The 19,107-nt window shown below is 52.2% G+C and overlaps 6 protein-coding genes across 6 annotated transcripts; 2 read left to right on the top strand and 4 right to left on the bottom strand.

Annotated features, from left to right (window-relative positions):
* Nucleotides 1–170: 170 nt before the first annotated feature.
* Nucleotides 171–2,157, bottom strand: DACRYDRAFT_51372 (P-loop containing nucleoside triphosphate hydrolase protein; the record flags this gene model as incomplete). The annotated part of the gene is made up of 4 exons (XM_040775037.1): nucleotides 171–979; nucleotides 1,033–1,279; nucleotides 1,327–1,938; nucleotides 1,999–2,157. Coding segments are annotated over 4 exons (1,827 nt in total), but the record flags the coding sequence as incomplete, so codon positions are not given.
* Nucleotides 2,158–4,484: 2,327 nt separating this feature from the next.
* DACRYDRAFT_116022 (uncharacterized protein) lies at nucleotides 4,485–11,969 on the top strand (the record flags this gene model as incomplete). Its single annotated transcript, XM_040770118.1, has 22 exons — nucleotides 4,485–5,084; nucleotides 5,131–5,880; nucleotides 5,938–6,151; nucleotides 6,204–6,868; nucleotides 6,920–7,290; nucleotides 7,339–7,724; nucleotides 7,776–7,874; nucleotides 7,925–8,038; nucleotides 8,094–8,292; nucleotides 8,342–8,492; nucleotides 8,550–8,777; nucleotides 8,827–9,045; nucleotides 9,093–9,250; nucleotides 9,301–9,401; nucleotides 9,455–9,543; nucleotides 9,591–9,684; nucleotides 9,734–9,979; nucleotides 10,026–10,651; nucleotides 10,703–10,972; nucleotides 11,023–11,465; nucleotides 11,515–11,679; nucleotides 11,730–11,969. 22 exons carry the CDS (start codon nucleotides 4,485–4,487, stop codon nucleotides 11,959–11,961), a joined length of 6,420 nt encoding a protein of 2,139 aa, XP_040629193.1. The 3' UTR covers nucleotides 11,962–11,969.
* Nucleotides 11,970–13,607: 1,638 nt separating this feature from the next.
* On the top strand, nucleotides 13,608–15,399 carry DACRYDRAFT_66368 (HCP-like protein). Its single transcript, XM_040775814.1, has 2 exons — nucleotides 13,608–14,002; nucleotides 14,053–15,399. The coding sequence occupies exons 1-2, from the start codon at nucleotides 13,739–13,741 to the stop codon at nucleotides 15,361–15,363; spliced, it is 1,575 nt and encodes a 524-aa protein (XP_040629192.1). The 5' UTR covers nucleotides 13,608–13,738; the 3' UTR covers nucleotides 15,364–15,399.
* A 233-nt stretch (nucleotides 15,400–15,632) lies between these two features.
* Nucleotides 15,633–15,957, bottom strand: DACRYDRAFT_107224 (uncharacterized protein; the record flags this gene model as incomplete). Its single annotated transcript, XM_040768432.1, has 3 exons — nucleotides 15,633–15,694; nucleotides 15,748–15,813; nucleotides 15,876–15,957. The coding sequence occupies 3 exons, from the start codon at nucleotides 15,955–15,957 to the stop codon at nucleotides 15,633–15,635; spliced, it is 210 nt and encodes a 69-aa protein (XP_040629191.1).
* Nucleotides 15,958–16,708: 751 nt separating this feature from the next.
* DACRYDRAFT_107223 (YjgF-like protein) lies at nucleotides 16,709–17,272 on the bottom strand (the record flags this gene model as incomplete). The annotated part of the gene is made up of 4 exons (XM_040768431.1): nucleotides 16,709–16,813; nucleotides 16,864–16,995; nucleotides 17,041–17,144; nucleotides 17,200–17,272. 4 exons carry the CDS (start codon nucleotides 17,270–17,272, stop codon nucleotides 16,709–16,711), a joined length of 414 nt encoding a protein of 137 aa, XP_040629190.1.
* A 261-nt stretch (nucleotides 17,273–17,533) lies between these two features.
* On the bottom strand, nucleotides 17,534–19,045 carry DACRYDRAFT_79057 (uncharacterized protein). The gene is made up of 4 exons (XM_040776371.1): nucleotides 18,791–19,045; nucleotides 18,579–18,743; nucleotides 18,241–18,525; nucleotides 17,534–18,188 (listed from the first exon to the last, which is right to left on the bottom strand). The coding sequence occupies exons 1-4, from the start codon at nucleotides 18,828–18,830 to the stop codon at nucleotides 17,617–17,619; spliced, it is 1,062 nt and encodes a 353-aa protein (XP_040629189.1). The 5' UTR covers nucleotides 18,831–19,045; the 3' UTR covers nucleotides 17,534–17,616.
* Between the last annotated feature and the right edge of the window lie 62 nt (nucleotides 19,046–19,107).

Raw genomic sequence — 19,107 nt, 5'->3', positions numbered from 1 at the left:
CTCGCGTGTAATGTCAACCGCGCTTCCATGCCGACGCGTCCACTGCCTGATATCACGTCAAGATTAGTATGTGGGCCACTGGGATATCCATTATAGCATCTACATGGACCGCCGCTAGTGATACAGCTAATGCGGTTAATGCGAGATTGAAACAATAAACATATATACAATCAGTTATAGAACTGGACCTCTCCACCAATTGGATGGTTAAAGTCCTGTTCAAACTGATCCATAATAGTGAGGACTTGGATCAGGTGTTTGAAGCCAAGCTTGTCCTTCTTGCTCACAGCCAGCGCCTGGGCTGTCCTGACGCAGTTCTTGATCTGCCGTCCATTGATCTTCTTCAGTGCCAGCTCCTCCCATTGTTCCTCCTCCAGGTCGCTCTGCTGGAGACCGACCTTAATCAGGAACGCCAACCAAATCTTCCGCTTCGCCGCACGGTCCAGGTCCTTGAATCTCAGCGAGACATGGATACGCGACTGGAACGCTTCGTCGAATGTCTTGACACGATTTGTGGTTAGGAAGAGGATGCCGCGGAAGTACTCTAGTTGTCGAAGGAACACTGCAACTAGAGCGTTTCGAGCCAGATCGTGCACCGACCGTTCCTCCATGTACACATCCGCCTCGTCAAGGAGGACGACGGCACCCCAAGTATGCGCGATATCGAAGACCTCGGTGATCGCCGTGTCTAGTTGCTCGGCCTGGATTCCCAGGTCGCTCGATTTCACGACGTACAGCGGCCTCCGGACATGCTCGCTCGTTGCCTCGGCGCTCATGGTCTTCCCAATACCCGGAGGGCCGTACAAGTTGAAGATCAAACCCTGTCCCTTGCCCTCGATGAAGTCATCGAACTTCTCGTTCTGGGAATGCGCTTCAACCAAGGACTGGATGAGCTCCTTCTGCGCAGGGGGTAGTACGAGATTACTGAATGCCGCGTCGTTCCATGTGATCTCTTTAACATGATCGACGTTGAATTCCACTAAGAGTTGGTGTTAGCTACCAGTGAAACAGACATGAGAAATGGATGCTTACGCCAAACCTTGTCAACTAAACTGAACCCGTACACGATAGGAGTAGTCAGCATTAGCTGATCGTCGTTGAGCTCGTTGACCAGCAAGATCTCTTCCCGCTCGTTATCCTCTTCATCAAACTCGTCGTCGTCTCGTCGGTAACCGTAACTGTCCTCCTCACTGTCCTTTGATCCCTCGACAGTAGGGATAGGGTAGTTAGCGTTGATCCGCTTGAACGTCTTCTTGTCGATCATGACGCGCCCCTTGACCTACCAGAGTCATCAGAACCAAGACCCTTGCTCATCGACTCATAAACACTCACAGTGACTCTCGCCTTCTTCGCCTGGACGAACTTGAATGATACTCCGTCGTACGCAAGATGGTGCATCCCTTCCAGCTGAACCCATCGCTTGCCACGGGCGATCAGCTTTGCACGCAGCTCGTCCTGCCGCGTGTGGAATTTCATCGGATAAGCTGCCAGACTTGTGATCTTTGCCGAACCTTTGAATAGCGGGATGCGGATGGTCATCTTCGCATGGCCGAATTTCGCGTGCTCGTCCGACATGGAAGCGCACGAATCGACATATCGACAGTCGAGTTCCCAGTAGTGCGGTGATGGCCATGGGGTATGCAGCTCAGCGCCAATCAGCTCAACGGCGCGAGACTGGTCGGTTGTCGAGCAGGATGTGTACATCAGGGTACGGGGGAGGAGGATCGCCCAGAGAAGCTCGAAGGAGACTTCTCCGTGGGGCACAAGACCACTCACTTGTTCGAGGGTAGACTGGTATTCCGACTCGAGGAACTCGACCAGGATGGTCAGATGAGTAATCATAGTCGTCTCATCCTCTGTAGGCGCTTCGTTCGTCTTGAGCGTGTCCAAGTGTTTCCGCATGTACGGAAGCCAGGCAAGCAGGATTTGGGGATCAATCTAGAAGCGATTGTTGAATTCCATGTATTCGGTGGAGGGATCTCTCCGGCGTACCTTTACTACTGCCGGGTTCCACGAAACACCCGGAATGTTGCCGATTACAGCTTTCCCCGCCTTCTTTAGGAACGGACTCTTGATGTGGATGAGGGTGAACGAATCGGTGTTGTCCGAATTGAACTTGCGGTACACGGTGAAGCAGTACTCGCGGTATTTATCCGCCTTGTCTTCTGCTGATACCGGTGCAGCATCCCGGACCACCCACTCGCTGTCGGGTGATCAGGAAGCTGCCCGGAGGGTGCGGGAATGTAACTCACCCAGCTTCCTTATCGTACACCTCGTCCACACGCTTGAGCTCTGGCTTGCATCCTGGGGCGAACTCTGGCTCTTTCGGCTTCTCCTCCTCTTCCGTCTTTTCCCCATCCTTCGTCTCAGCACCCTGTTCCTCCTTCTCCACACCTTCCTCTTTAGGCGCCGGAGTGGAGTCACCTTCTGTCTTCGCGGACTCATCCGACGTCTTCGGCTCGTCACCCCCATGGGCAACATCAGCCTTGACCCCGTTCGCTATGGGTGCTGGCGGTTCGGTCAAGTGAGGGGAACGTGGGTCAGCGTGAACCCCATTGATGCCGTTCACCTCATGGAGTATGCCGTTGATCTCTGGCTTCTTGATGGCAATTGCGATAACGGATTGGGTGACCGAGTCGCTCGACGGAGGGTCGTCGTGTGTTGTTTCTACGGGGATTGGCATTGTGGTCGAAGGTATATACTGAGAGGAATGCGATGAAATGCAGCGGGGAGATAGGGGACCAGCAAAGTGGTCGTCACTGTCACGAAGGGCGCAAGGGGGGAGATATAAAGTACTTTCCGCGCGCAAGGCTACCTGGCCTTTATACGTCGCTTGATTTGTGGGTGTTGAAAAGGGGTCGTTATATGTAGAATACCCAAATAAGCCTTATTTGCGGGTTGTGTACTGTGCAGAGAAGGTGAGGCAGAATGACTGTGACTTGACCCCATTCAAATTCCCTTACTGCGGTGCGAAGAAAGGTCGGCCAGTTCAACCGGAAAAGAGAAGTCATCCCATCACCACGCCTCTTCAGCACCTCTTACGCACTGCTTGGTTGAACAAGCCGATAATGACCCCCTAATTCCGCACCACCTCTTGCCTGGGCGCTACGGGAGAAACTGTATCGCCATTATTATAACGTGTTCCAACCCGCTCTCATTGGCTCGGCCACATACGATCCTTACCAGAATCGCGGGGACATGTCAACAAGAATGGGAGTCTTGGACTAGACCGGCCCGGCCATAGAAGATACTCTCCTGATCGTCCATGACTCGAATATATCGCAGCGTGAGATGTCGGGTCACGATCAACTGTCCTTTCAGCACTCCGGCGCTCGCTACGTTCATCCCGCAGGAGCGCTAGTTCCTCCGGAAAGCAGGATGACTGTACAATCGTCACGATTTCTATTCATATGGCCCAATCAGCTTCACCCATTGCAGAGCTCTAGTACTTTCTAGCGTTAGTACTTCTCAATCGCACCACGCTTAGTGCGCAGAGCGACACGCCTCGCGTGTGCTGCGGGAAAGGACGTGCACACTGCGAATCCGACTATGCCGTTACGAGCGCCTAGAACCTCCTGTATTCCTGACGCACAACGGCTTAGAACTTGATGCTCTCGAATACACTCCATGTACAGCAAAACCTATATCTCATACCAAAATATGTTTCAAAAACGGATAGTCCATCGTTCTTCAGCAGCAAGTTGGGCATTGTGATTCACCGCCGCTGACAAATATACCCCTCGCTCGGCGCATCAGACTGCACCCGTCTATCGACGTATCAGACGTACTCTTTCCTTATGTATCTAGGAAATCGTGGGTCTTCGTTCACATTCCGCCCGGGTATGGGTTTCTCCGTCGGCACACGATTGCATGTGTGTAAAGGCCGGTCAAGTGGAACAACTTGCCGTGTGCCGTATTACTACTTGAGAACATCTCGATGACTTCTAGGGTCATTCGGGAATGGACATTATGTGGAACGCGTAGACTGGCTTCCTGGACAAGGGTTATCCGACGAGCGGTGTGCAGAATCCGAGGAAACGTCATTTCGTTCTGATGTTGTACCGAGCAGCTGGTCATGCTCGTCATCGCTTCTTTGATGTTGATGAATGAGATTCGAAAACCCGATTGGAGAGTATAACCTCTTCCCGCTATTGTCTACCAACTCATCAGTAGATTATCACCAGTTTGCCAAATACTTAGATCCAGTGTTCAAGCTACCCTTTGCCGTGATCTTTTCGTAGGCTTGGCTGTACCAAATTACCGGCTATGTCAATATACTGGAGAAGACAGCAGGCAATTTTTAGCTTAGTATGGCGTGGTGTCATGAGTTGTTTTGCAGAAAGAGAAAAGAGAAACTGTTGTCTCAAGCGAGATGTGCGAACGGCGCCTTGAACACGTGTTATGCACGTGATGCCCATGGCTTCGTTCCTTGAGCGCGTCGACATCGCCCACACTACGCGTCGTCTACAACGACCTACGCACTCATGCCCCCCGCGAAGACAACACGATCTGCAAACACAACTCAAGCAACCTCGACAAGGAATAGAACAACAAGCGGCAAGACTGTGAAAAGCACAAATGCGAATTCTCAAGGCTCAGACGACGTTGACGCCCTTGCGGGGCGGATGACGGGCACCTTGCGGCTCAATGCCACTTCCTCTGTCGGCAGGAAGCCTACCAGAACGACATCGACAACTGTTAGGACGGAGAACCCTCACTCGAAATCTACAGCTGAGAATGTACCGGTGACTCCCAAGCTCGAACTGTCCCCTACTGAGCGTGGGAAGCACGCGATGCGCACAGTCAACAGCACGATGCAAAGTCTTGTAGAGGCGATCCAGAAGGGATGGAAGGCACCACACGCGCAGAGCAAGCCGACTGCTCCGATCAGATCCCGGGCACTCAACAAGCAGGAAGATAGTGGAGAGGGGGTCTGTACGCTGGAATCTATCACTTCGACTGCTGCCAAGTGCAGATCGGCGTTATCGAGTATGCGAGGGTTGAAGGATCAAGTAGATATCAAACCGGTCGATATTGAAAGAGCTGCTGTGAATGTTGCCGGGAAGCTTCTGGGGCTAGAGATGGTGCGTCGTACTTCAAAGTCTTGAGCCACCACTCAGTTGACCGCAGTGGACCCTTGTGCTCGAGTTCTTGACAGACTCGCGTCCTAGCGTCTTGGACCTGTATGAACACCTGCCTCTGAGTGCGAGGATCACAAAGACGTCAACACCTGCGGTGGGCAAGAGTAGGACTGGTCAACGTGTGCCCTCTTCCCGTTCTGTCGTCAAAGAGAGCACCAGCTTTGGCCAGCACTGCGAGCTCCTGTTATTTCCCACTCCCTCAGATCCCGACAATATCGACGTCGCTGCGTTGAACGTCATCGCCTCCAGTCAACTTTATGCATTGACGTCGCTGGTACACTTGGTCAATCCTGCATCTATCCGAGAATTATCACAAACCCTGGCTGCTCCAGGAAACATGCTTGACTTTGTCCCTGTTTTACAAACCCGCCTTGGATCAAAGTTCTATTCTAGTCTTGCACTCTCCACCTTCCGAGCGATCGCCACACGACTTTCATCGTCAGAGGCACATTCTCCAGATGTGCTGTTCTCCGTTCGTCTCTGGGCACTACGCTGCTTCATCCAAGCCGACGGAATAAACGGCAACGACTTTTGGGATCAAACCATGCGCTGGGCCGCGAGTTACCTGAAGACAATCCCATCGGGATCGAAAGATCAGGAGAAGGCGGCGTCTGCCCAGATAATGACTGTTTTCAGCGAGCTTGTTGACCGTGCTGGAGCAAGGCCTGATGGTCGGGACTTTGCTAACGGAGCTTCGTTTGGCAAGATGTGCGATTGGTGGATCAGTTTAGCGCGGCGTGTGAGTTCCTTCCTGTTAACAAAATGCCAGCAGTGCTTACACTGGACTCTCTCATAGAGCGGCAATCTTGAAATACTTACCACGGTCAATAACATACTCGCTTCTACATCCACCACCGCCACATCCATCAAATCCTCTTCCAATCTTGACACTCGAGTAGCTGCGAATGAAAGCCAAGGTATGGACGATGCCGGCATGTTACTCAGTAAAATATATGCACGTGTCTCGCATGTGGAAGCCCTTGTTAGCAAGCTTGCAAAGGATGGTGATGGTATGCTCTTACCCATTTCCTATTCTTTCTTTCTCATGCAAGATCCCTTCAGACAAAGGCGTGGAAGACCATCTAGATGCCATTTTGTCGGACATTCGTCACCTTCGTCGCCTGTATACATCTGGCGTTGACGGCGTTCATCGACTACAGCGAGAAACTGAGCGATTGCGCCATTCATGTGCCAAACTCTTGGAGAAGACCCTAGAAGCAAGTCTCTCCGGTGGACGTCTTCGCCCTGCTTGCATCGCAGTGTTGGAAAGTCTCATCGATGTTGCGGAGTCGACTTCAACCCCTGCCGATGGCGACTCCGTTCCGAACAAACCCAGCGCCGAATTCCAGAAGGATATGATGAGCGGCGCTTTAGACTCCTTGTTGACACTGGCACGTGTGGTGCTGTCTCCAACACAGCATCTCACGTATTCTCTAGCTCTAGGATACTTGGAACGAGCTCACAAGCTCACGACCAGCATTCCATCGGGGGAAACAGTTCAGTATTTGCGTTGTTTAGGTGCTGCTCATCAGAATGCAGCCGCCGTGTTGTATAAACACAACAAGGCAGAATTTGCCATCCGATTTGCAGAACAGGCCTATTTGATCAGCGTACAAATGTTCGAAGCTTCTGACGGTGCGAATAACGAGGGTTCTGCGTTACGCGAGCAACTTGGTCGACGGGCGGAGATACTTGCAAGCTGTTACTTGAAACAAGGAGATCGAAAGGTCGGATTGCTCGCTCTGGTTATTCGATTCTTTTGGCTGACAACATCTTAGCTGGCGTACAGATCTTATTGCGATGCTTTGTCTTGGATATCTTTCAACACAATCTCTGCCTTACAGTCAACCTTGGCCAAGGAATCCGTGTTTGCCAGCTTCGCAGCTCAGCCTACAGTATCCGCCCTCATTGAACGCGTAACACGACTGGCCGTATCAGACCTCTTGTTGCCCCCGAAAGAGGCATCCCTTCGTCATCAACTGGAAGGTCGCGCTGTTCCTACTGAAGTTATCGGAGGATTGCTTGAATATCAGATTCTTACTATGGACAATATGCTGCACAAACCGGAATGCCTCCCGGCTATAAGCAACATCTTGGACGAGTTGCTAAACTTGTATGCACCGGATATTTTCCCCATACGTCGCTCGAGGTAAGTGAAATTCCACCGGTTCTCAACAAAGTCTTCACACCCCAGCAGGGTCCTCCTACGAAACCTTGAACACCTGTATCATATTGGATCTAACAGCTCGGCCTTGATAGCAAGTGATATTCTCGAGGGATTTGTGGGAGAGAACAAAGCCAATGATGCCGGCCTGGCCGGGTATATTCCTCTGTACCAGGCATTTACGCACGTTTGGCTGGCTATACAGTCACATGGGAACGCCGATTCGCCCAGCATGCCTGCAGTTGTACAGCATACTGACGAGGCAGTTCGGATTTTCCGTCAAGTATTCATTCCAGGATCTGTTCCTAAACCTCGTTCTGCATCGCCAAAGTCTAGGAGCCTCGGCAAGGGGCCGTCAAAACCTCGTCCAGCTCAGACGCCCAAAACCCCTGCCAGAGGGCGACGTGCAGTGTCAACTAGTAAGCACGCCGGATCTCAATGGCAACAGGATCTTACAATTTGTGCCCTAGAAACCCCGAAGGTGACGACTTCCCTCACTTTGTCAAACGACCGGGCAACCATTACTTCTGCGGCACTCGACAACGTGGAGCGCCTCTACAAACACCTAGGTAACGAATACCGCTGGTCTCTCTGCAGACATTCTGAAATATACTCTCAGAGCTGTTGTCGGATTTGCTCAAGTTTCTTGTGCTTTCTTTCCAGCGGATTGACTTGTTGGAGATTATGCGACACTTCAACCAACATCGCATAGAGAGATCCCTATCATGTGATGGTACGCTAGCTGATCCCGATCTTACTACGCACCGGCTGAGAGGGAAATCTTCCAGAAATGTTACGCACCACAACAGAGCTTGCTTACGAAAATGCGAGACTAGGAAAGACTGGCCGAGCGAGTCATCTGTACGCTCAGGCAATGAACTGTGCATTGCACGACGACTGCACCACACCTTTGTCCGACAGCGCGAGGATATTGTACCTCTTGCGGTATGCCAGCTCTCTTGTGATCCACGGCAATCTGGAGAAAAGGTTGGTTGTCCTCAGATGCGGTTGGACGATTCTGTTGACTTTGGTGCAGCTCTAGTCTTTATCAAGAGGCACTAGAAACTGCTGCAGCGATGGAAACAGACGGACCTAATACTACTGTCGGCCGCATACGAACACGGACTTTGGTACTGGAACAGGCAGCGATAGCCTCTTCGGTCTATGCATTGATCAAAGACGAGCAGGTGCGTAAAGATCATGTTGCCTTGGTCTTGCACTAACTGTTTCCGCCGGCTACAAAGGATGATATGCCAAGTTGTCTGAACGCGCTAGAACAATCATTGCGTCTATGGAATCGTGCAATGGACAATGTGATGCGCCTCAACCCAAGCCACAGCCCACCACCTCCCAGTGACTTGGACAATCCGTTCGTTGATGACGACACCACCACGAAACCGAAGCAAAGTGCTGCCAAGATTGACACACGCAAGTGCGTGGCTCTGGACGGTTTGCAATGGCGCGTCGCCGCTGTAAGGTACCGGAACCACGTATTTCGCATAATCTGACGTGTCTGTGTAGGGCATGTTTCAGGCCTTGTTGTTTCTGGCCGAGTATCACTGTCGAGCAGGCGCACCACGGGCTGCGCTGCTGTACTTTGGAAAAGCCGTGGAAATGGCCGATGGCCTCGCTGCGCCTCTCCCGCATGGAACGGCCCTAGCTTTGCAAGAAGAATTGAAGCTGATGTGCGAGGATCCCGTCGGTGAAGGATTTTCGCGATCGGACGAGTTGTTGGGCCAAGTACGGCCATTCTTTCCACAATTAAATATCTCTGACTGTTCTCCTAGCTCCCAACTGCGGGATTGATTGAGATGCGCCGGATACAAGGGGATCAGTGCGTGAAGGAAGAGAACAAGGATCTGGGCCGGCAAATCTACGCATCAGCAGACACCATCTTGAAGGATCTAGAGAAAACCTACACGCTGGCCATGACCACACAGAAAACGTGAGCTGGGGCCGGGGAAGATCTGCATATGTACTTATGATCCACCTTAGCCCACTTAAAATTTCTCGCAAACGAGTGGAAAAGCCAGTCGCTGATGGTGAACTGGATGTTCTGCTGCCCACCCTGCAAGCCGCATTATTGCGTCAACAAGGTAAGCTCATTTCACCAATGAACTGTCCCAGGTCTAATGGGTATGCCGTCCAGTCTGGCTATTCAAGGAACCCTCCGAAGCCCCGGAATTTGAGGAGCTACTCACTCGACTGCTCTCCCTGCCTCCAACACGAAATCTGAAGGTGAAGTACATACATCGGCGGTGTAGAACCTCCACTCATTAGGACAGGCGGAAGAGAACAGTCTCCTAGGGCGAGTACATATGCATGATGCTTGCAATCAGTTTAGGAATGATCTCTTCTTGAGCTCTCTCACCGAATCAAGTGAGCTCACCTTCACTCAACTTTTTGCATACAACTGAGGCTAGATTAGTCATTGCTGTCCCGATGGGTATGATAAGTCAACAATGCTTGACGCCGTCTGCGTCTAGCATTCAAGTGCTTGATACACTGCATAAAGCCGAACAATACTTCGCTGACGCATTAGAATTGATGCTCTGCAAAGGCCGGATTTCTGAAACCCGGAGCGTGTCGGTCAATCTAGCATTGATCCACGCTTTCCAGACCATGCTAGGAAAAACGAGCTCAAATGGGCCTCGTCTGGCGGCCAGTCTGCTCGGTACGTCGAATCCATTTACCAATCACATGTGTCTGATACGCATCAGAAATGTGTGCCGGTACATCTTTACATCGTCAAATGTTGGAGAGCACAGACCTGAAGCTTCAGCCATCCAAGCATAGTGACGACTTAACCTGGCCATCGACCGCACCTAAGCATGTCCCGGCGAAGCAGAATCAGGTTCTACTTGGCTCGACAATATCTGACGAGGATATCTGTAGTGCAGATGACGACGATGAGGAAGATTTGGATAGGTCGTACTGGCAGGCGACTCGCGACAGATACATCGCGCTGCTTTCCGATGTCGGCCTTCAAGGTCCAGCACAAGTGGATGTTCTTCCTTCTAATTGGACTGTGATAAGCATCAACGTCACGGAAGATCAAAACACAATCCTCATCGCGCGTCACCGCTCCAGGCAAGAGCCCCTTATCCTTTGCCTTCCGCTCGATCGTCAAGGCAAACGGGATGGAGAAGACGATCAGTTCACCTTCCAAAGCGCAATTGATGAACTGGACAACATCATCGAAAATAGCAATAAGGGCATCTTGGCTGCGAAGGAAGTTGCTGGGAAGGATGCGACGGCATCCTGGTGGTCCGAGCGTGGTGAATTGGACAGGCGACTGGGCGAGCTGCTTGAGACCATAGAGTTTTGTTGGCTCGGTGCATTCAAGGTACGGTCGCAATTGCGATCAGTTTTTTTTTTTTACTGATGACCCTTCTAGACCGTGCTATGCGAGCCTCCCAGAGCCACAAAAGAATCTTTGAAATCTCTGCGAAATCGCCTTGAGAAGATATTCCAGGGTGCGATCAAAGCCCTTGACAAGAATTCTCCTGCCTCTCGAACTCGTCTTCATGACAACATCTTGGACTGTTTCGCGTCGTTGAGCACGAAGTGTAGAGATGAGGAACTCGAAGACATGATTTACTTCGTTTTGGACTTGTATCACTTCCATGGTATTCCAGTAGCCGTGGCTGAGATAGATGTAGACATGGTGCGTTTTCTTGTCATCCTATTGATGATTTGACTGATTGAGTCAACTAGCTCGTGGTAGACATCCGTTCTGCTCTCGAAGAATTTGCCGCAAACCCACCAGTGCTCTGTTCATCCCAGGCTGATCCTCACCTTTTCCTCATCTTAGACAAGAACGTACAAGGGATCCCCTGGGAATCCATCCCAATTTTACGCGGTCGCTCAGTCAGCCGTATTCCCTCCATCTCATTCCTGGTCGATCGCATCGAGTTGAGCCGCCATCGGCGCGGACCGGAAACCGAGCCCACAGCCAGTCCGAGGAAGATAGATCGCGTCGTGGTGGATCCCAGACGAGCTTTCTATATGTTGAATGTTAGCCGGGATCTCACTCGCACCGAACAGCAGTTTTCTCCATGGCTGAAGGAGATGGATCAGATTGGCTGGCGAGGGATAATTGGACGGCCGCCAATGGCGGGAGAAATGCTCCGAGCGCTGGAATCGTCCGAGCTTGTGCTGTGCGTCTATCGTGTTCACATTACAGCTGCGTCCATTGACACTACATAGCTACTTTGGTCATGGTGGAGGCGAACAATATGTCCGTTCTCAGCAAATTCGCAGACTGTCACGCTGTGCTTCCGTGATGCTCTGGGGTTGTTCATCGGGCGCTTTGCGATCAATGGGAGAGTTTGATCGATTCGGTACACCTCACAATTACATGCTTGCTGGCTGGTAGGTCATTAAATTCTTACGAGGGTCCTTTTTTGATGAGTTTTGCCCAGTCCCAACGTCGTAGCAACTCTCTGGGATGTGACAGATCGTGACATCGACCGGTTCTCCGATTCCGTCTTCAAGAAGATGCACCTTGACCGTGCACATGTGGAGACGTGGTCGGCCAGTCAGCCATCAATGACGTCCATCGTTGCCGCCGTTGCGCAGTCCCGAGATGTCTGCAAACTCAAGTACCTGAATGGCGCTGCTCCCGTCGTTTACGGGATTCCTTACTATCTCTGATGTATATCACTGAGGCATCGCACTGTAGATTAGCAGATATCTAACCGGAACCTCTCCGTGCGCCTCGGAGGCCGCACGGATTATTTTGGATAAGGATCAGCCATTGCATTCCCAGTCTGTGAAAGGGGGAGTGCGAATGAGCACTCCTGACCCCACCGTCACGGTATTTCTTATTCCGGGAAGAGAGACTCCCGCCCTTCAACGTCCAATGTCTAGTCATTTCCCTGTTACGTCTTGACAGCGCATGATGGGATCACTCGGCGGTAGCCGAACGTTGCCCATGACACAAACATAGGAGAGAACATGATAGCCGCCAACAACGTAACAGAATCGATCAGTGTTGCTGCTCAAGGATGTGTTCACCTCGTAAAAGCGGACAGTGCATGCTGTTCCCCGTGGTACTGTACAGGGTATCGGGTAGGATAAGCTGAGCTGAAATACATGGAAAAATACGTTGAAGTCCTTAGCAACGGATCCGGGCCAACATGCGGTGATTGCTGGCAGATGGCGGTGCTGAGCCGAACTGAACACGTTAGAGGCGGTGGTGTAGGCCCTGTCAGGGGTGGTGAGCACGATGCAGACGGTGAGGGTATGAATACAACATCCAAATGAAACGACGACATCCAACAACTTGCTCACCGCTGACTGTCGACGCCCTCTTGTTGTGATCGGACGACCTCTAAGCAAAGGCCGAGCCACCTGGCTTCTCTTTCAGAAGCGCTGACTTTCGACATACCCTTGACATTCAACTTTACAACATACCCCACAACGACCATCCGTACTTGATTCTTCATCCTTTCTACACCTTTCCTCAACCAGACCTCTGTATCATGGCTTACTATGCAAACGGACTACCTCGCAGTATACGACCGCCAGTAGTACCCCCAACACCCCCGCCGCCGCCTCCTGTCATCGTCCAGGACGATCCCTACAGCTTCCCCCAGGCAACGTACAAACCTCGAAACGACTCTTTACCCCCAGTACTTCCACCTCATCCAGTAAACTGGTCTGGCGATGCCGAGGCGCGATTCGATAATGAGAGCCTTCTGAACGATGACAGCTGGGCTGCCCAGATGGTGTCGCCCAAGCCCCAGAGGTTGCCAGGGGGATCTACAGACGTGCGCAGCCCTCTTACTAAACATTGGCGCAGATGCTAATGTTCATGTCATTTTCTCGGCGATGTTATCTACAGGCTGCAAGGAAACTAGAAGCGGCCGTGACGATGCCCAGTCTCACTACGCCTGCCATCCGTCAAGTTTCGGACACGCTGCGGCCTGTCTCAACCTACATGCCACAAGGAGCATATTACCCAGGCGGGTTTGTCCCTCCTGGACCTGGAAGTAGACGATCACCATCTCCCTATACGCCCGGTATGCCGATGTCCCCTCAACCGCCAATGAGGATGCCACTGCCGGCACCGGCGTCGCCTAACATCCCTCCCCCTCGCCTGGTAAATTCGATGTCCGCTGGCAACCTTAACGCCATGACACAGCAGATACATGCGTTGTCTCTCGAGAGGTCTCGACCAGTGACCGCTCCAGCACAGCACAGACGCGGAGCGTCCTCAACTTCTTCCAACGCTCCGCTCGTCGCTGCCCTGCCAACACCGGAGGGGCTCCAGAGGTCGGCACCGAACGAAGGATCAGATCCAGACATCGCCCTCTCCTGGATCCAATCGGCAATCCTTCTCTCTACGCTTACCCCTCCTTCCGACCTCTCTGCCCAGTCATCCAATGGTGGACCAACGATCGGAACGATCTTGCCATTGGCGCTCAGCATGTTACAGAAGATCGCAGCCGGGCCGTCCCCGCCTGCTGTCGCGTACTTCTTGCGTGGCACCCTCGAATCCTCCGGTGCCCACCCTCAATTCTTCGAGCGCAACCCTCGCGCAGCATTCAAGGACTATGAGAAAGCTGCTCGTGCAGGATATGACGCAGCTTGGTTCCGCCTCGGGAGGGACTACGAGAGTGTCGACGACCTAGACAGGGCAAGAGACTGCTTCGAAAGAGGCGTGAAGTCAAATGACAGGAGCTGCTTATACGTGCGTGCATTTCTGATCGTTTTTATGCATATACTGATGCATATATGCAGCGAATGGGTATGGCGAACCTCCTAGGCCAACTCAATCTACCATCCAACCCTCCTGTCGCCTTTCCGCTTCTCATCCGTTCTGCCTCTCTGGCAACATTGGAAGTGCCGCAACCACCCTACGTTCTGGGCATGATCTTGCTCAACGAACTTCCCTCAATCTCGAATCTCCCCCTCGCCCTACTCCATACTGCGTTGCCCGACCCATCCGTCACACTACGGCAGCACGCACTGGCGCTCATCCAGCGATCTGCATTCCTCCACTTCCCACCGGCGCAGTACAAGCTCGGCTATGCGTACGAAAATGCTCAACTCGGACTGCCGTACGACCCAACGCTGTCGGTGCGCTTCTATTCGTGCGCATCACAAGGCGGTGAGCTCGAGGCGGACATGGCGCTGTCCAAGTGGTTCCTCTGCGGCGCGGAAGGGTATTTCGACAAGGACGAAGGTCTTGCACGGACTTTCGCCGAGAAGGCCGCCCGGCGTGGACTGTCCAGCGCGGAATTCGCAATGGGCTACTACTGCGAAGTCGGTGTCGGCGGTCCGAAGAATATTGAACAAGCACGCAAGTGGTATGGCAACGCGGCGAAGCACAACAACCCGGACGCACCGGCCAGGCTTGCTGCGCTCTCCAGCGCCCAGCCCGAAGGGCTGTCCAGAACAGACCACGAAAGTCTGACAAACTCAACACTGATCCGCAGCAGGACGCTAGCGCGGGAGCGTTCCATGTCCGAGGGCAAGACAGCCACCGGCGGGCGGAAAAAGGAGGAAGAGGCCTTGGCCGCCGCAAGACGCGCCTCGCTGCTCCGGTCCTACCAGACCGGTCTAGCGTCTGTGAACGAAGCCGAGGGTATCTCAGATAATGAAGATCATCGCGGTTCCATCGCTACGTCACTTTCGTCCTCGAGTTCTGTTGCCGCGGCTATACCACCCTTAGCGCCATCAAGGACTTCTTCACCAGGGTCGTCCCGGCCTACAACCCGACAAGGGCGCAAGGTCTCCCCCAGTCCACGCCCCGAGTCTATTGCGATGCCTTCTCTGGGACCGGCTTCCCTCCCATCCACCCCGAATGCGCTACCAAGTCAACCAAGTCAACCAATCCCCCAATCAGCCCCTTCTAACGTTGTGGAAACTATTCATGGACGTGGATACAGCCTCTCAGAAACCATCCTCCCCGGACCTGCGCCCCTGTCCACCCCTAACATTCCAGGCACTCCTGGTTCTGCCGTGCCACCAAAGAAGGGCCCAGCCACGTTCGAGGAGATGGGCTTCTACAGTCAGCCTCTAGATCAGCAGAAGTGCGTGATAATGTAAACAAAGGACTAGAGACTCTGCTGTATTCCTATATCCACACCTTCCTAATTCAGTCCATTCTGTACGCTATCTTTACGAGGCATGGGTTACGGCCCGCGTTGTCTGCGAACAAACGACGAGTACAACACATGGTGCATTCGGAGGAATAAGAGTCCGTATCGTCTGCGTCACAGTACAGCAAATCGACAACATGAACAGGGTTTCGATCAGGCTGCGGTACGAAATTGGCCCTATACCTCACTTCTTTGTGATCCTTTCCACGATCGGCATTACTTGCGTTCCTCATAATCGGTTCCAGGGGGGTCAACAAACCACTTCCCGCCCGAAGAGTCTTAGGCGTAGAAGGGTCAGGACATACAAAACAAACAAACAAATTGGTCCTACACGCCGCATCACTACGCTCGGTCAGATCGAATTCTGCAGAACTCCAGTGAGCTTTCGGTGCTGCGTCTAAGTAGAGAATAGAGTTTTAGCAGGTTTAGCACTGTCCTGTGGAGGCGAGGATTACAGACCGTCAGCACGAGGATGAGAGGGAAGCGCATGGGCTCCCACAAGGAGCAGAGCGATGACAGCGAGCATCATTTGGAGCTGCATGATTGGGGTGTGTAGACAACGGATGAGACGAAACAACGGCTAAGACTTGGTGATTTATATGCGAGCTCCATGGTAAAAGGATGATTTCTTGCCGGTGTGAGCATGTGTCCTACTGTGCCGATGGTGTTCGGGTCGATATGAGCGAGGTCGAGGCACCTTCATGCCGAGAAGAACAGAGCTATGTTTGGCCATAGGTGTATGTGGTTAGTATGTCGCACTCTTCGAGATGCAGACGCAGTCTTGCGCGATCTGACGCACGTCCATTTTGGGAAAGATATGACTTGACAATGTCTGTCGCATTCCGAATCATTGTTGGAGTCTGGTTCTCTAGGGACTGGGCTCGTTGCTACCGGGCTGCCAGCACGTCACTCGGGAAAAGAAACCCATTCAGTCACTTGGTGATATTCATAGTTATGACTTTGAACTTTCAACAACGAGAAGTCTTTGGGCAGAGTCAACCAGAGGATAGACTGCTTCCTGTAGGAGTCGTTGTTTCCTCACCTTTTAACTGACCTTTCTAGGTTCCGGCCATGCTGTACCTTCCAAATCCACGTGCTCACGGATTTCTGCCGACGGAAGTCCTGCAAGAATGCGGAACAAAACCTCGCTGCTGGCACGTTCTACTCGATATATGAGCAACCGTCAAGACCTGTGCCTAGGGCTACACAAGAAGATATACAGCTGTATCTAGTTATAGCGTACAATAAATTATCAGAACCTCCCCCCTTATAGCTAGTGTCACATGGGTCGTCTAGTATTGACTTCCGGGTAGTGCCACACATTCAATCTCGATACATGCCCCCAGCGGCAGCGTCGCAACACCGATGCAAGTCCTGGCGGGAACCACCCTGAAGTACTGATTTACGTTAGACAGCGTACTGTGGTCGAGACGTGTTCAACACTTACTCGAGCATAGACCTCGTTCATTGGACCGAAATCCTGTTGCATGTTTGTCAAGTAGATATTGACCTTGACAATCTGCTCGAGAGAGGATCCTGCTGCACGGAGAACCTTAGCTAGGTTCTCTAAGGCATATTGCTGTTCCGAATCAAGGCCAGATCATGAACGCATGTTGTGGCTTACCGTCTGGACACGGACTCCGCCAGGTGGCAATTGATACCTGTCGTTGCAGCCAATGCTCCCCGAGCAAAAGATCAACCCCGTTCCTGGGTCGACAGCAGCATGGCCTAAGCAATTGTTGAGTCAGCTCATCGTGCAAAATGTTGAAGATGTCTCGCGCACAAAAGACCGGCAAGGTCGGGACCGCATCGGGAGCGTAGATGACTCTCTTCGTCGCTTCTTCTCTGGCAGGCATCCTGATGGTTGGTCGGAACAGTTTTTGGACTTCAGTAGGGCTCAGCATGTTGATACAGACGTCGGTGGGTATTGATGCATACTTACTACTCACAAGGAGGTGGTAGTTATAGGCAGAGAAAGAGGTGAAGGAACAAGTGCGTTGAAGAGGACAGCGCGTCATTTTTTCGGCCATGCGGCCGCACTACCAGAACGCAGGGTGTTGTATCCCGAAGCAGAACGGGCACGGCCACCAATTGCAATTTCATTGCTACAGAACAGACGGGAACATAACATAAGACTATCAGTCGGAGGTCTACATAGAGCGTAACAGAACAAGAGCGGTTCGCACAGGGACATCCTGTATTATACGGTATGAAGGATGGTAACGACGTCATATCCCTTGTCCACCGGCTCGGGCGGCATAGGAGCTGATGGTTGAGCGTGTCCATTACTTCCATCATTCTCTTCCTCTTCTCTTATCAAGCTCGGGGCGGTGAAAGAGTTTCGATACGTTGATAGGTCGCGGCGCTTGGTGGTATCCTTTGAGTCCTCAGAAACTGATTCAATTGTAGTGCCTTCGCTTCGTTTCGTTCGTTTCGTTGATACGTAGCGTGTCCCAGTGACCAAGGTCGGCGGTTTCGGCGTATCTACGTCGAGATCTTTCTTGGTTTTTGAAAATATACGATATAGAGATGTTACAAGAACCGGTACGCTGCAAATGGTAAGCGAGAAGGCATCTTCGAGCATAGATGCGAAGATCTCCCGGATACCTCCGGCGATAAACACGATTACGTCTTGGACCACGGAGACAACGGTGATGAGGAACGACGTAGAGAAGAGGAGCAACAGCCTCATCCTCTGAGCCTTATCCATAGAACTCTTGGAGAGCAGCCAGACCGGGACGACAACAAGGGTTATATCCGCGAAGACATCGACTACACGCGACCGGCAATCAGAAAAAAGCCCGACACGAGGTGAAAAACATACAGCAGATTTCTGTTATAGCGCGGCCTTTTCCGAGATCGCACTGAGGTGGATGAAATTCTTTCCATCCCGTCTCATGCTCGCAGATCCAGTACATCTCTCCGTATAGGAAAAGCAATAACCCTGCGAAGAGAACCGCCAGAGAAGCCAATGCCCTTTTCTGGACGGAGAATGCCGCGATGCGGACGTAGGTGAGCAGGATCGATATTCTTGCTGTCCACACAACACCATGAAAGCACATTCCGCCGGCATAGTAGGCGAATATTTGCGTGAACTGCGTTGCTTCGGCTGTTGTGTCGGTCTCAGCGGGAAGTTTCACCGAGAGGCCTTAATGCACCCACGAGGTGGTTGAACGATGAGGTAGAAGAAAACTATCATGATCAACATGATACACAGGGAGAGGAAGCAGACGCCGTCATCCCATCCGAACCTTGCGGTTCTCACTCTATCGACCAGCCGAAAGGAGGATGTCAAGACGGCGATACCGACGAAGATCGGTAAGACAACTGAGGGAAATAATCAGAGGAAGCCGGCGGTGCATCACGTCACTCACTGTCCAGGTCAAGCAATGTGGGGGGTGGCGGTAGGGACATCCTTCAGACACCAATGGAAGCGTTTGATGCTCCGGGCCGATCGGAATACCTCTCGAGAGGGGATCAAGCTCGAAGACCAAAAGTCCAAGACGGCCGCATTAGTGAGCGTATATATGTTGACAGCCACGCGCCAGTCACATTGAAGTCGAGGTTGGTGCGCGGTATACGGCTTTGTCGCATTGCCGTAAGCTAATTGATTGCCGGATGTGAGGTACAATGAGATGAATGCGATGGCATGGCATTTACAGATCAAAAAAGTATGAAAAACCCTGGAGTA

Source organism: Dacryopinax primogenitus, assembly GCF_000292625.1.
Source record: "Dacryopinax primogenitus strain DJM-731 SS1 chromosome Unknown DACRYscaffold_8, whole genome shotgun sequence".
Lineage (NCBI taxonomy): Eukaryota > Fungi > Basidiomycota > Dacrymycetes > Dacrymycetales > Dacrymycetaceae > Dacryopinax > Dacryopinax primogenitus.
The sequence above is the reverse complement of the archived record's forward strand: the minus strand, read 5'-3'. Positions and strand labels throughout refer to the sequence as shown.

Coding starts and splice junctions, on each gene's coding strand:
- DACRYDRAFT_66368 (XM_040775814.1), top strand. CDS start 13,739: ATGTTACAGAAGATCGCAGCCGGGCCGTCCCCGCCTGCTGTCGCGTAC. Junction 14,003..14,052: donor ATGACAGGAGCTGCTTATAC/GTGCGTGCATTT, acceptor GCATATATGCAG/CGAATGGGTATGGCGAACCT.
- DACRYDRAFT_79057 (XM_040776371.1), bottom strand. CDS start 18,830: ATGTCCCTACCGCCACCCCCCACATTGCTTGACCTGGACA. Junction 18,744..18,790: donor CACATTGCTTGACCTGGACA/GTGAGTGACGTG, acceptor TATTTCCCTCAG/TTGTCTTACCGATCTTCGTC. Junction 18,189..18,240: donor CGCTATAACAGAAATCTGCT/GTATGTTTTTCA, acceptor GGTCGCGTGTAG/TCGATGTCTTCGCGGATATA.